At 39.6% G+C, this 15,950-nt stretch overlaps 1 protein-coding gene across 8 annotated transcripts in view; it reads left to right on the forward strand.

The window, feature by feature from the left end:
• Nucleotides 1-15,950, forward strand: part of nalcn (sodium leak channel, non-selective) — a 60,106-nt gene that overhangs the window by 20,145 nt on the left and 24,011 nt on the right. For all 8 annotated transcript variants that reach the window (XR_010915214.1, XM_067516481.1, XM_067516484.1 and 5 more), the window contains 5 exons: nt 5,644-5,775; nt 8,844-9,011; nt 10,718-10,909; nt 12,457-12,594; nt 13,101-13,175. Coding sequence is in view for 7 of the 8 variants with exons in the window: in XM_067516481.1 (XP_067372582.1) it covers nt 5,644-5,775; nt 8,844-9,011; nt 10,718-10,909; nt 12,457-12,594; nt 13,101-13,175 (705 nt within the window). In the remaining variant the exon portion in view is untranslated. The remainder of the gene's footprint in view (nt 1-5,643; nt 5,776-8,843; nt 9,012-10,717; nt 10,910-12,456; nt 12,595-13,100; nt 13,176-15,950) is intronic.

The raw sequence follows: 15,950 nt of genomic DNA on the forward strand, positions 1-15,950 counted from the left end.
ATGTGTCTGGTTTCAACAAGATGCAGCAGTTGGAAATAACCCATAATTGATGAACCACATGCTCTTTTTGGAGACAGGAAATGGTTGTTTCCCCTCCTGAGTCACTACAGTGAGCTGCTCTGCTTTCTCTTTCCACTCTTATTCAGTTTTTATTATTCTTACAGCGAAAATACTCGTCTTGCTTTACTTTTCTAGAAATTTGATTCAATGCTGTTTTATTGATTTGAGACGTTTATGCTTCTGTAAGTGGTACTCTTCTCTTTGCAGACATGGTCGCTATGACTGCTCATGCTTATCTTAGCAGCAGCAGAAATTGCCATGTGTATCACCTGTTTCTTGTTTACTGATTGTCTGTACACTATACCAATTGAATTAATAAGTGTTAATAACTAACTAGTCTTAGTTTTTAATTTGTTTCACTGCACTGTATTTGTATCCTATTGATGGCTGTATATCTGTTAAGCTAGTTTTAAGAACCATTTAATGCTTTCTTGGGATTCTTAGTTTTGTTTTCACAGAAGCAGTGGAGAAAATTGGAGATTAATGAAACATCTTGTTTCTTTCCCCACAGGCTTTGGTTGTTAATTAGCCCCTGGTGCCCCACCATGCCATAATTACACTACAGATTGGCGCTTTGGCTGCTATAAGCAAATCTAGAGGATGAGCACTTACCTGTGCTCCCCACTGTATCAAAAATAATCAGGCATTCAAAATAAAACGCGGACTAACACTAAATTCAAATTAAGGAACTGCAGAGTTTCAGTTTGAAAAAAAATGATGAGGTATTTAAAATGATCACCAAGGAAAAGTGGGAAAGCCCTGATGAAATGCTACCTATTTTTGGTCATCCAGAAGGATAATATGTTTAATTTAACATCAGCTCTTTGGCAATCAGTGCTAATGCTGCTCACTCTACCTGTCTCAGCCCTCTACCTGCATAGCTAAATGCAGAGTGATGAATTACCCAGTAGCTCGCTGGGGGTTACGGAGGGTCATTGAGTGGAACACCTTTTGGACCTCTCCCTCCCAAGGCAGAGTTTATTGTTTGGAATCTTCCCTTTCTCACTCCCACTGATCTTTGCCCTCCGAACATTCACAGTGACACTACTCATATTTTAAGATTACACAAAATAAACATTAGGATCAGAAGAAAGACAGAGAAAAGGTAAAATTGGACGGGGAGGAAAAAACAGGAGAGGAAGCGAAGAACCACAGAGAATATTAGTTAAAATGAGATGTTTGACAGTAGGTACTGTACATGTACAGTATTACACAAAACAAAATCACCCGCAGAGGGACAGTGAGCACAATATGACCAGTTCTGTGAGATCAACACTCTTTATATAGTAGAAAATCTAGACAGATTCATATAGTGATACACTATATGTTGAAATTAAATAGCAACAAGTCTATAAGGAGTCAGACAGGAAAGAGATGCCTGGGTGGCAAAGCACAGCAGATATTATTGGGAGAAGGACAGTGCAGACAGGCGGCCCATCATGTTTTATTAAGAGCTGTTTTTCGTTCAGAGACATGAGTCAGCCAGCTTCAGTCGGGGCTGTAATAAGCAAAGGAGCTCCCACGTTGCTGTATCCCCAATCTAGCAAGATTTTACACACACAGGGACCCAACTTTACATTGTATATCATTCATTTACAAAAAAGGTGCCTTTATAGAACAATGAGAATTGTTATCAACAAGCCAGCGCTGAAATTGAAGAGCTAAGTCAAGTGGGACTATCTGTAATCCCACTCAGTTTCTTCTTAGAGAGAAAACTGTAGCAGGACAGGATGCCAGAACATGGCCCAGTCTGTTGAGAATTCCTGTGCGAATACTCCTATATCCTGCCAGCTATGTGCACATGTGCTACACTCGTTTCATGTACCATCGGAAAGAGCATTTGTCCTTCTTGGCAGTCTGACTGAACAGACGGAGCATGTGGAAGCAGTCATTTGTCTGTCAGTTTGCTCTACGTCTTGGTTGTCACAACAAAAGCCACTGGAAATGCTTCAGGTATGATGCACTTATCTCCGTTTGCTATATGATGCTTCTGTATAAGAAGCCTATTAACATCAGCTCATGCTGGGTCATCTCTTATGGACAGTGCTCACCTCCTTGGTGAGATAGCAGTTTACGTCATGCTGACCAGACACCCTTTGGAGAGTGAGACTTTTCTGTTTTAATTGACTGCACATAAATTTAGTGAGACACATTTCCAGACAAGAATCCAGAAGGCTTGATGAAATGAAAAATAGGTGTTTATTACTTTTTGGTTGTTCACGTTGTGTTTTTATTGGCAAGTTTCTCCAAATACATATACACATCAGTAGAAATCATGTCTTTGATATCTATTTGCATACATAGTTTCTATTATGTACAGTCTGGTGTAATCAAGAAAATAAGGCCTGAGTTCAAGCTGTAGTTTTCCAAATGTCGTTTCATGTAGTGGAAATAATGCTGTGTTTTACTATCAGGCAGTACATTGCTAGTGTACACCTGTTCAATGACAAATTCACAATTTGATGTGTGGCGTCTACTTGTGAACGTGTGCTTGTGTGTGTATGCTTGTGCCTGTGCACAGTGAGCACCTGGTGTTTCAAAGACACAGCCAGAGGCAACACAAATAAATAGCATCCATCAAACAAGTAGGAAAGGAGACACACAAGCTAAGAAACATCAAACGGCAGGGGAGAGCCATCTTGTCCAACAATTGAAGCTGTTATATTGATTCTGACATCTTGAGGCCGTGTATGGTACACCAGGATTGTCAATTGCATTAAGCAAACCAGGCCATTTTGCCTTAGGAATGAAAAGGGAAGCATGTTATCTGGTGAAGCACACCACATCTTTAGCCAATTCTGAAATGGGGACGAATGTGAAAGAAAAATCCAAAGGTTATAATCCAGAAGAGCTGGATGGGCAGGCTGTATCTGCATATGACAGAAGTTAAAAATGCATGTTTCTTTGCTGCTCTCTCCCCAGCTTTTCTTTGCAGTGTGATTCCCAACAGCTGACAGAGAATATGGGCAAAGTCAGGACCTTGAGAAAACCAACTGCTTTATACGCACAAGCATGTACTTTCTGTTCTCTGTCAGTCTGCTTCTGTCTCTCTTGCTCTCTTGCTCCCTCCCCTCCTCACGCACATACGCACACACACGCACACAAACAAATACACACACATGCACACGCGCACACACACATACACATACAACTCTGTTCAGCCAAAACACCCATGGGGGGAGAGCGTCTGGTTTCTGGAAATGTCAAACTGCTTTGTCACGTCCATACTCAGTCAGGGGGCCTAACCGCTGTGTGTGTGTGTGTGTGTGTGTGTGTGTGTGTGTGTGTGTGTGTGTGTGTGTGTGTGTGTGTGTGTGTGTGTGTGTGTGTGTGTGTGTGTGTGTGTGTGTGTGTGTGTGTGTGTGTGTGTGTGTGTGTGTGTGTGTGTGTGTGTGTGTGTGTGCGTGCGTGCGTGCGTTCTAGAAAAGAAAATATTAAAAGAAAAAACCAAATAACCAGCAACTAAATGCTCCAGTGTTCTTAACTTTGAGCTAGGCTTAGATGAAATAAATACATTTTCATGTGTGATAAATATATGGCATGTGGTAACATTGTTAGTAAATAGTTAGTAAACTGACTAGGTACAGTATAAAAATGCTAAATAGTAGAAGTAAATGCAAAAGATAATTTTAATGATCTGCATGCTTATTTTAGGTTTTAAAAACTAAATAAGCCAGTAATTTAGGCAGGGAGTTTCATGCCATAAAGGGCCAATCGGCTAAAACTTTCAGCTTCCTGTAGTGATGACAGCGTGATGACGGTGTGAGTATATTGTGAAGTCCAGTCTTGGCTGTGGCTATAGTTTCAACAGAGTGCACTTCTGAGTGTGTACATCCAAGCCCAACTGCTCACTTTTTACAGTTAAGGAAACTTCAGCGAGAGGGCAATGAAACTTTTCTTTTTTTCATCCTGGTGTTACATTACTTTATAAGCCTGCACATACTGTATTCTAGGCAAGTATTTCCCCTCCTGACCACCAAAACTGTATTTACACTATCGGGAAGTTCTTACAGAAAAGTTATGCCAAAGCTAGGGAAGTACAGGCCATTCAGATTCTGTGGTGACTGAAGAATATTTTTACTGTGCCTGTAAAAAATATATAATAATAGAAATGTTAAATAGCACATTTTGTGTTCACACTATCTCATTTGCTTGTGTGCACAAAATAACAGTTAAGGTTGGAGAAGGATTGTGGTCAAAGTAAAAAAAAAAAGAGGATGAGATTATTGCAGTGGTCTCTCAGGGTCACACGCTTTGTTTACCAAAGCGTTCAGCCTTGACTTCCTCTTGATGGCACTTTGCAGTGGTGTAATGCTAATCCAACTGTTGCTCTTCCTCCTGACAGACAGTAGTCAATTTCATGAGAGCTCATAAACCTTGCTAAGTATCTAACTGCTGCCTTGTTTCCAGTGAAGACAGTCACTATAAAAATGAAAATGTGGGCTCTTATTTCTTACTTTTTACAATTTTTACTTATTTAGTTCCGCCGAACAGCGAAATATCATGTAATTTTTGCACAAGCTCAAATTTCAGTGGATAAAAATATCGACTAATTCCATCATTATGTGTTAAGCATCAAAAACAATTGCAGATCTGGCCTTCTAGACTTTAAAGACTTTGTACGCTAAGTGTATTTATGTGTGGGAGGGTGGATGGCATGCGGCCCGTTTTCCTGCGGTGAATTTGATCCTTCCAGCAATGCTGCTAGAAAAACTCTTCATCTGTCTGAAGTCTTTCTCTCATGTTCCACATTTTTTCTAGTCTTTCCTATTGCCAATCTCACATGCAAGCCTTTTTTTTTTCTTTTTTTTGGGTGAACGGTTCTGCCCACTCACAAGCTGTTTCTTCTGCCTCATACAGTACATGCGGTTTACGCCTGTGATCACATCTGTCATATTGTCTTCAAAGTATTGCACAGTTACAGTGTTTGCCTTAACGAGGAGTCGGACATTGTCTCACTCTTTTCTTTTGGAGCAAGTTCCTCACATTTGTTCATTTCGTTGTTGTTTGAATTTCTTTTTTTATGTGTCCCGTTTTTGCACAAATTAACTCATTTATAGGATGAAGTATGGTGCTTTCGCTCTAATGAATTCTGGGAGTTTGCTTTAATGAAGATCAGAAAATATGTGTAACTACATACATGGGAGGTTTCTAGCAGTCAGGATACTGTTTATACCAATAAAAATGTTACATTATAAGCTTTCAATATTAGTTCTGTTCCTACAGGAAATAACACACATTTATCACTCCTCTCCCTTCTTGTTTTTATCTGTATGAATGTATGCACTGCTGTCTGGGTGGATATCTGCCCATGCAACCCACAAAAGGCCCCAGATTGCCCTCTCTGCCTTTTCTCACCTCCTTATATACAGTAGATTACAACCTGTGGTTTGCATGTTGTACGTCCACACATCTGCAATCTCTGAACATCTGAATGTCCATCATTTGCCTCCCAGCCTGTGTTCACAGTAACCTTTATTTTGAAATGTACATACACACATGTGTCTTTGAAAGTTTTTTCGTCTTTGCCTGTTGTGTACAATTTACATTGATTGCACTTGAACACTGCTCTTGTCTCCACAGCAACTGATGCGATCTTCTGTGTTCCACATGTTCATCTTGAGCATGGTCGCTGTGGACGTCATTGTTGCTGCTAGCAACTATTATAAAGGGGAGAACTACCGCAGACACTATGATGAGTTTTACTTAGCAGAGGTGAGGTGTGTGTGTGTGTGTATATGTGTGTGTGTGTGTGTGTGTGTGTGTGTTCTTTTATTTTTAATTTTCACACTCGTCTTACAGTTCCAAAGGGGATCTAATTGTACATAATCTGAGTGATTAATGACTTGGCCCTGTCCACTGTTAGCTGTACAATATACTATCTGCATTCACTGATTCATCAGGTTATGAATACATAACATACATGCATACATCATTCTGTTTTGTTTTTTTTTTTTTTATAGGTTTACCTTCTAAGCCTATGCCCTCTAAGGCTATCTCCATTTGGTTGATCGCATGAATGGTCATGCAATTAGATTGCATAAATAAAACCTTTTCTTGTTTTTTCATCCTCAGAGCTCTAAGAGTCAGGTCTAACCTTATATTATGTTAAGAGCTAAGAGCATGTATAATGGAAGGCAGCATGTGAGAGTGTATGGCCTCATACTAACACTTCTGCTGCCTGTTGTGCCCCAGCTGGTGTACACTAGCCTAGACTTCTTTTCTCAGCTCCTGGCCCCTTAGGTGCCCGGCTCTCTGAGCAGACGAGACAGTGAAGACCAGATGCATTCTTGGTCACAGCAGAGATGGTGGCGCTGGACGATGACTGACATTTGGTCTTAAAGACACTTCAAAGCAGCACGGGTCTGGAGTTGGAACAAAAATAACACTTCCTTCCCCTGTGTCATAGATGTGTCTCGTCAGGCGGCTTATGTCTGTACACTTTCTTTGTACTGACTAGTGGAGGAGGGAGAGGAGAGATGTTCATTTTTGTTGAGTTAATACATTTTTGCGATAAACAACTAAATCCCTTGTCATTTCTTCCAACGTTCACCCTTGCATCAGGTGATTCAGCCATTTGTGTTTTCTCTCACATGTCCTACACACCTGCCAGGCCTCCTATCACTAACCTTCAGGTTAACAACAGGAACATATTTCAGCCAAGCAGCAGAGTGCTGACCCGCACATGCTGAGTGGTCATGTACCCATGAGAGCATGTTAAACCCCCTGTTAAGCACACGCATCAGTGAGGCCTGTTGAACATATACAGTTTTTCCCACTGCTTGGGCCCCCCCCCCCCCACCACCACAAGGGCTGATGGCAGCTGCAGACTTGTGTCACCCAGGCAATATACAGTACTTGCTACCATTATGTTCAGTGTGACCATGAGCCCTCTGGCCGTGCTTCATGCTGCTCTCCACTGTAAGCCACGCTTTTGCAAGGCTTTCACCGTGCAGCCTCTTAACATCTTTGGCACATTCCCACATGCTGTAGGAACTTTTCAGGTGAGATGGGGCTCATCAGGATGTGAGGTGAAACATATACTGACAACAAACAGTCATCAAGTGTGTTCACCTCCAAAGACCGCAGAGAGGCTCGTTCTCACTTTCACCTCATTCTGTCATACAAGAAGCCCCTCAGAGTGATTCTCTTTGTGGCAATCGTTATGTAAGATGGACAGATGGATGGCCGGACTCCAGTTTTCCACCCCTCCTCCTTGGTTCAGTGGTAGTCTGGAGACTCTTCTCCAGTTCCCAGCACATTCTCCACATTCTTGTATGTTCCAGTCAGAGTTGTGGACTGACATGCTCTCATCTGAGTATACTTTGCAGTAACTGCAGAAGCTTACATCAGCCTACACACCCTTTCTTATTGCTCAACCATGTTGTATGATTCAGTTGTAATGGGACAGACTGTTTCTTTCTGAGCATGTGTGACTTTTGTGGAGTGGTCGCTGACTCCTTGCCCAGTGGATGGAAAGCGTGGTGGTGGAGCAACTGGCGGTGACAAAAATTGCCCTGAAAAGCACTGGCACCCACTGCAGCATTTGCTGTCCTCCAGTTTCTCCTACGTCCTCTTCCCTCAGATGAAGCCTATTTTGTTTCGCCTTCACCTCAGTTGGGAGGATAAGTGATAAGTGTACCTTCAGTTTTTTAGCTTTATTGGAAGATGTACTTTACAGAAGTTTAGCTGAATGGCCCATGGCTACATTATCACCAGCTTGTTTAGTTGTGGGGTGTTAATGCAGGTAGCATACTGCCCCCCCCCCCCCTTTCCACTCTGTAATAGAAAAGACAGTGTCTCTCATGTTTTGTGCAGTGTGCCCCCTCACCTTAGTTCTGGGTGGGTGTTTACAAAAATCTTCACGCAGCAGATATGGGATAAACCTAATGGCCGTAGCCTTACAGGGCTGCACCTGTAACCATCAAATCTGGGGTTGCAACTTATAACCAACATTGTCATCAGTGTGAAGGTGGTAAAGCACTAACAAAAATAGTGAGGAGTGTGCCCACTTTCACCATCCCCTTCATACTACTCTCTCATACACAGCTGAAAATAGGAGATAAGGAAGCCGATAAAACACACACCTTCTCTCACGCCATCAATCCATATCATGCAGCCATCAATCTGGAGATTTGTTCCAATGTGTGGTTGTGAATGTTGTAAAGGGAATATAGGAAATATAAGCACTTGGTTAGAGTTAAATGGAGAAATACACATTATGTTGGACAATGACAATTGGTTGACTCGTTCTTATTGTATTTTTCCCTCCTGAAGAGTGGAACAGTGGAAAAACTAAATTTAGATTTTTTTTTTAATTAATTTTTTTATTTTTACTTCAGTTATATATTATACATTTGGTAGACTACCACTGCATGACTCATATTGAACAGAATTTTATACAGTCATTGGAAATGCAGTACAGTATGTTAAATATCAAATAATTGTTGCCTAGTAAAAGAATGTTTTCCTTTAATTTTAACCACGGCTCACCACTACTGTGGTGGGTCACCTCAGCTCGAGCCGGCACCAAATTTCTTTGTAATAATGATACATTGGCCTTTTTCTGTTGAGTAACCATTGAACTACGTCATGAATGCAAAAAGGAAAATTACATTTAAAAAAGTTAATAGTCTTTATCTTGCAGTTAGCTTTAACCAAGGAAAATAATATCTGTGCTGAGAGATGTGTTTTTCCAGGACATAAACTAAACAGGGATCAATAAAGTTGTTGAATCTTGAATCTTAAATATCAAAACTAAGGTTTATTTCATTTTATCTTAGGTTGCTTTTACTGTCTTATTTGACCTGGAAGCTCTTCTGAAGATCTGGTGTCTTGGCTTCACTGGGTACATCAGCTCCTCTCTGCACAAATTTGAATCTCTGCTGGTGGTGGGCACCACACTTCACATCTACCCTGACCTCTACCACTCCCAGTTCACCTACTTTCAGGTGTGGATACACACATACACACTGTCATGCATGTGTGCCCATATGTGCTTGTATGAACTTTTAGTACATAAAACAAATATTTATAAATCCCTGCATATTTACCATATAAATCATTCTCACTTGAAGAACGGGAGCTCTGAATAATTTTGTGACATTTTTTTCCTTTGTGAATAATGAGGACAGATCAATCATATCACTCTTCTAGGTTAAAAACCTCTCCTCCATTCATTCAGAATGCACTAAATGTCCTGACACCACAAATGTCTGGCAGAAATTCAGCTAAATAGATTTCTGAGTTTAATTGTAGCATTTTTCAGTCATGACACATTCTGTGGAACAATTAAACTTGATGTATTCAGTGAAAAGTGCTGCACTCTGGTGGCTTTATTTTAATATTAATCATACATCTGAGCCTCAGTGTGCAGTTCTCAATCTCTGTATGTCCCTGCATATCATGGCCCATCTGGCAATAGTGCCTTCTATCATTTATCATTCATGAATATTGTTGTACTTTGCCCAAAGTTTAACCTTGTGACCTTGCTGAAGCCCATGATAAGCATTGTGCACAGACAGGGCATTTTTGTGTTTCTTTTTAATGAGTCTTTAAAACTGCCCTGGTCCTGAGTTACTCTTTCAACAGCTGGTATCTACAAGTGTACATGTGCTTGAGGCAGACACTGAACTTAATACATGCAAACATGCAAACACAAATACTACAGCTGCAGTCTACAGAAAATAACTGAAATGAAAACGGCACATTATAGGCTTAATTACAAACTGGAAAATGTAAAATAACTGTATATTTTTAGAATCCGAATTAGCCACACTTCACGGATTGGTTTTCATTCTTGAAAAATGCGTATAGTACACCCACTTTATTATTAATGCGGTGAAATGTTTGTGCTAACATTCAAAAGACATGCATCTAATAGCATTTAACATTCAAATATATATTTTTTATATTTCTTTTATTATTAGTCCATTTTCACCTCCCCGGTACTTTGTGAGTTGTAACCCAAATCAAAGAATTAGCATTGTTGTTATTGCCCTCTCCCCCCCACATACTCTTCTTTTAGCCCTATGGCTTACATCTTTTAGATAAAATAATGATGGATAATGGTCATCGCCATCTCTCAGGCGTAGAAGGTACAGTCTTTTTATCCCATCTGTCATCATGCTGTGAGTGTGAGCTATTGTTATTTGTTTACAGTAGCTTCCCGGGTTCAGGTTCAGGTTCAGACCAGCATCCTCCACTTTTCTCCCCAATTTTGCTGTATATCTGGGGAATAGGAAATAGCTAATAATTTGGCTCAGAGCTAGATCCTAAAGAAATGTCTTTTGCCAGGGGCATCACAGACCAAGGCTCAATCAATAGCCACTCTCTGGATCCCCCTATCAATGGTTGAGCAAGGAGCATTACCTTTTGGGGGGTTTTATCACCTCAAGCAATTTAGGGGCTAAGCCCAGAATCACTGCACATTTGCCACAGGGTCAGATCAGTGGCAAATGCTTTTAAGATCAATGCTTTTAACATTTGACTTTTCTTTGATGTTAGTTTTTATAACTGATATTTAGTTGAAGCCGTCTTTAGAACAACTCTTGCTTTAATTGGTGTGGATTGTAAAACCACCATTGTGAACAATATATCAGTGGTCACACAAACAGCAGCCCTATATTAGACTTATGTTGCACATTTCTTTCCCCAGGTACTAAGAGTGGTGCGTCTCATTAAGATTTCCCCAGCACTGGAGGACTTTGTGTATAAGATATTTGGTCCAGGTAAAAAACTAGGCAGCCTGGTGGTGTTCACAGCCAGCCTTCTCATCGTCATGTCGGCCATCAGTCTGCAGATGTTCTGCTTCGTGGAGGAGCTGGACCGTTTCACCACATTCCCCAGGGTAGGAATCCTATCATACTCACCCTCCCTTCAAGAGGGCAAACTGAGTCATTTGGTGAAACTAAAACAAACATAAGTGGGTATGATCATGTGTCTTGCTTATTTCTTAGGTCAGGTTACAGAGTTTTCTGTAGGTTTTTTAGGAAAACTGTTTCCAATCAAGTCACACCTTGTAAAAATAAAGTGTTCTTAGTACTGTCACAAATGTATTCAATAGATTGATAATAATCTGTCATAAAGTATACAAAACATTTTTCTTCTTGGGTAAATTTCAGCTGAGCATGAGGGTCTTTTACAATACTACTAGGCTTATACTATCATTACTGTAGATTCTCTACAGTAAGAGCTGAGGAGCAGTTACTTACTAGCAGGTAATCAGACCAGGCTGTGATTTGCCACCTTGTCATTGTATTGTGAAGGACTTCCTGTAGATGACTGCTGACTATTACATACACTTTGTTCGTTTTTTTGAGTTTTTAATTGGAGCCTTTTTTAGTTTGAATTGTATTCTCACCTGTGAGGCAATGCAGTTAATTGTAGAAAATATAAAGCCACCATTTTTCAGGGAATCGCAGCAGTAAGAGTCAATACCATGACACAGAGTCTTCTAAACTTATTATGAAAAAAACCTGTGTGAATATCTGAATGTATTCAAATGATTAGTTCCCAGTGAAACATGAAATGCACTTTAAAAATGCAGTTGGTATAAAGGAATATAGAAATTCACATCAGCAATTCTAGAACGATGCAAGCAAAGCATAGGCTTGCAAATGTTGATGATGGGTCGACAGGCGTGGAAGCTCCTTTGATTTGCTCAAGAGTTTCTCTGTCCCACATTAGCCACATCTTTTCCTTCACTTTTTTTCTCCCTTCCAACACTAAAGATCCCAGGCACAGTGGGACATGAAGGCTTGCTCATAAACAGATGACACTTGTATGCTATGCTGATTTTGTCTCTCCATTTCTGTGTTGCTTGTGCGTCACAAACACAAACACACACACAAACACACATCACCGTTAATGATGTTTGGCTGTCTCCCCTATGGGCAGACCTTTTGCCAGATTTATCTTTATCTGCAGTGACTGGGACATGGCAGTGGGTGGGAAGGGTTGGGATGGAGGGAGCTACTGTCTGGCGGTGGGATGCTAAGGAGGAAGCGCAGTTGTGCCGTTTGACTCCAGGGGCCACTGTCTGGCAGCTTGCTGTTCCCTGCTCCTTTATCTGACCTCTGTCCAGTAGATGAAAGGGCAGCAGAGCAGACCATAAAATGAGATGGCTATCCACTTGCTGTCTTTATTCTATCTTTGGTTTATGTTTAGAAAGCTCACAGTTACAAGCAAGAACAAGATGGTCAGATGGGTCTACATGCATCAGCTGTGTGATATTTGCTCTCCTGTGGGAAAATAAAAAAACATTTTTCAAATGTGAAATCTGTCTGCGTTTCTGTATAATTTCTTCCCTGCCTCTGTCTATCTTTCAGTTGCTCTCTCCAGCCTTTTGCCCCTCACTTTCTTTTATCTTGCCCTTTTTTTTTTTTTTCTTTGTAGGCATTCATGTCCATGTTCCAGATCTTAACGCAGGAGGGCTGGGTAGATGTCATGGACCAGACTCTGGTGGCTGTAGGTCATATGTGGGCTCCAGTTGTAGCCATTTACTTCATCCTCTACCATTTGTTTGCTACTCTGGTGAGCAATATATTCTGCTGCTTTAAATGTATAAGTCTATAAGTGTATACAATTTGTTTGTCAAGAGTGTTTCTTTTAAGACATCCCATATTTGCCACAGTAGTCTATTCAAACCTATGTTTTATTATTTTTGTCAGTAAAAGAAGATTGGAGAAAATAAGTGGCAAAAGGATACATGAAGTGTTTTCTTAATGCATTCAATTAGTGCCCCTGCCCCTTCAATGTTCTCTCAAGTGGTACATCTAATCACAGTTAATCAGACTTGAAGGCGTAAGAAGTGCTGACATTTTGGTGTTTGGCCTTCTGATACGGGGAGCCATCAGACAGCACACGCAGTCTCTGGATGACTCATACCTCATCCCAGACAGACAGGATGTCTTCTAGGACAGATCAAGCCACACGTACAATTACTAAGCAAACTTTGTATTATGATAGTAACAATGACATTTACAATTTGTGTTTATATGCAGCATGTGTTCTTATGCACCTCTTCTTTTGCATTTTAGATTCTGCTCAGTCTCTTTGTGGCTGTTATCTTGGACAATCTAGAGCTGGATGAAGACCTGAAGAAACTCAAACAAGTAAGAGGCTTTTGTAAATAATATGCAGACACTAAACAAGTTCACTGAGAACACTAACAGTTAGGTTTTTAAATGTAGTATATATTATAAAAAGCTGAATCATAGTGAAGTATTCTCAAATTAGTGAATGTCTGAGGTGACCGAGTCTGGTTGCCTTCTACCGTGAGGTTAGATCTTGAAAGATCTTCAATTTCAGCCCAAAAACAGCCTCCTGACAACTTTTTGAACAAGGATTTGCTACTATGAGATGGAAAAAAGATTATTTAACTGCAAGGCCCGTTTCTTACATAAGAAAATAACTTTGGTGGAAAGTTAAAGACACAATTAAGAAGGTTCCCCCACAGCATAAAATTCAGTTTCTCTTATTTTAAAACATGCCTAACTACAGAAAGCAAAAGCAAAAATGTGACAAAGCCAGACTAAGCTACTGTGGGCTGTTGGTCAAAATGTTAATAAAACTAACACTAGCTGTTATATTACGAGTGGTTTTGTTTTTTACTATATACCTAACCACTTACAGTAAGTGGAATTTTTATGAGCTGAGTTTTTCCATTGGAACTCTTCTCATTAGTTTGTTGTGTTGTCTTAAGCATGATGTTGGTATTAGAATCCACAAAGAAATTCATCTTGAAAGGGAACATGGCCATTTCCAAAGTCAAATGTGAAATTAGTTGAATTTGAAAAAAGCAATTATTTCAGTATGTTGCTGTGAACAGTCTTCATTCTTTCCATTGTACTTTGCTCTAAATGTTTATTGCTATGCTTATGGATATCTAACTTTTTTCAGAGGGTGTCAAAGTTGGTCTAATTCAAATAACTGTTGGTAAAAAGCCATGCTACCTGTAGATTTGGTGTTGGTAATATACCATCTAAATATCAGTTGCTGATTTTATTTAACCGTGTTTGATTAAACACCAAAACACAGCTGCCTCTTTATGACATATACAGCTTTATTGGCCATGTCCCATTTTTCCTCTTAATTGACGCAATGCTAAAACAATTGACTGTGCATATCTCACAATTCTTAAAAGTTACAGTTTGCTTTACACAAATGCCTTTTCATTAATCACGGGAGCATTTGGTGCTCACTTTATAACTTTAAGTCAACTTTAACTCACAAATTAACCAGTCAGAATAGCAAAAGAGTGGAATGTGAAATTACACATGCCACACATTTAAAAATGACATTTCTTTCCACGATTGAACTGATTTCTTTGAGGCTTGCGATTTGTGCTTGCTGTTTGCTGTTGTATTTTATTTAGAAGCCGAGCACCCTCTGTTGCCACCCTGGGAGGAGTTGAGTTATGTGCCCAGGTGTAGGCAGGGCACTGAGTAATTTCTTAATTCTCACCTTTTTGGGGCTCTTCTCTAGAGGGTTGATTAAGTGGGCAATTAACTTAAAAAAGCTAAATCCTGTTTTGTGAAAAAGCTGGCACTTCTATGCACCTTCTGAAGTGTAGCTGCAGACACATTTCGAGAGGAAGAATTCATTTTTCAGTGGTCAAAGACACTGACAAGCTTAACATGAAAACCCTTGGTCAGTTTCTGTTTGTCTTTGTAGTCATACCGTGAGAACAGGTTGGAACACACACACACACACATACTCATACGCTGTGCGCTGTGTGTGCTCATAACCGGTTGGCAGGTCTCAGCTTGCCTGGACAGGTTATTACCCACCCACAGTTGAGTGATTAGGTGCAGTGACTGTAAAATTGCCTATTTTACAGGTGCTTCAATCATGGATACAGACACTGACTATAAATAGACCATAGATGGTGATTACCCTCCCACAAGAGAAGGCCTCTGCAAACATGGCAAATTTCCCAGTGACTATGATGTGAAAGTTTTATCACAATCTGCAACATTGAAACTAAGGTTTGAAAGGTTTAAAGTAAATAATGACGGTGTATATTATGGTTTTTAGATGAAAATGCAGATTCGAACATTTGAAAATAAGATTTGATTATCTGAAACTTTATTCAGTGTTAAAAATCTCTTTTTAAAATTTGTGCTCTGCAAATATTAAAGACACTTTTTTTTTTCAGTTACCTTGTTTTAGACATCCAACACTCTCTTCCCAGAGTTTCAAATCTGCTCAAATATACAATAAAAAATGAAACCATATGTTCATCAAATCACAAATCTTATATTCAAATAATTCAGTCTCCTTTTCTTGTTATAAAACTGTATTTTTCCCTGCTCCTCGTTTCAGTTTTAGATCGTTTTCCCAGGTTAAAATGGGGTCGGGTCAGAAAGAGCAAATTTGAACCTCTGAAAAGAGAATGATAAAATAAAAAAAAGTGAAAGGAGTGTCCTGAATATTTGCAAGCAATGTTCAAAACACTGAAACAATTTTTTTTGCACTAAAATAATACACAGATTGCATTATTCAAAGATATTAAAATCTTATTTTCATATGTGTAAAGTAAGTTTTCCGCTTCAAAACCGTAAGTCACACATTTAAAATAAAATTTTTAATTCTGATTGTGATATTCTTTAGTTTCACTTCATAAGTGATAAGAAATGTGGACCGTGAGGGTTGAGTAACCTTTACTGTGAATGTGTTAAACCATTTTGGTCAAATGTTTGATGAATTAACTCACTGAGTGGGTCATGCTTTTTATTTCTAATGTGACTTGTGTTCATGAACAGCTCGTATAAAAAAAAAAATAAAAAAAAATATCTTGGAGAGAAAACTGTCCTATCTGCTTTATTCATCTGTGGCTTAGAAACCGTGTTGATTCTGTAAATGTTAGCAGTATAGAATAAATATCA

This window comes from Channa argus, chromosome 9 (genome assembly GCF_033026475.1).
Source record: "Channa argus isolate prfri chromosome 9, Channa argus male v1.0, whole genome shotgun sequence".
Taxonomy (NCBI): Eukaryota; Metazoa; Chordata; class Actinopteri; order Anabantiformes; family Channidae; genus Channa; species Channa argus.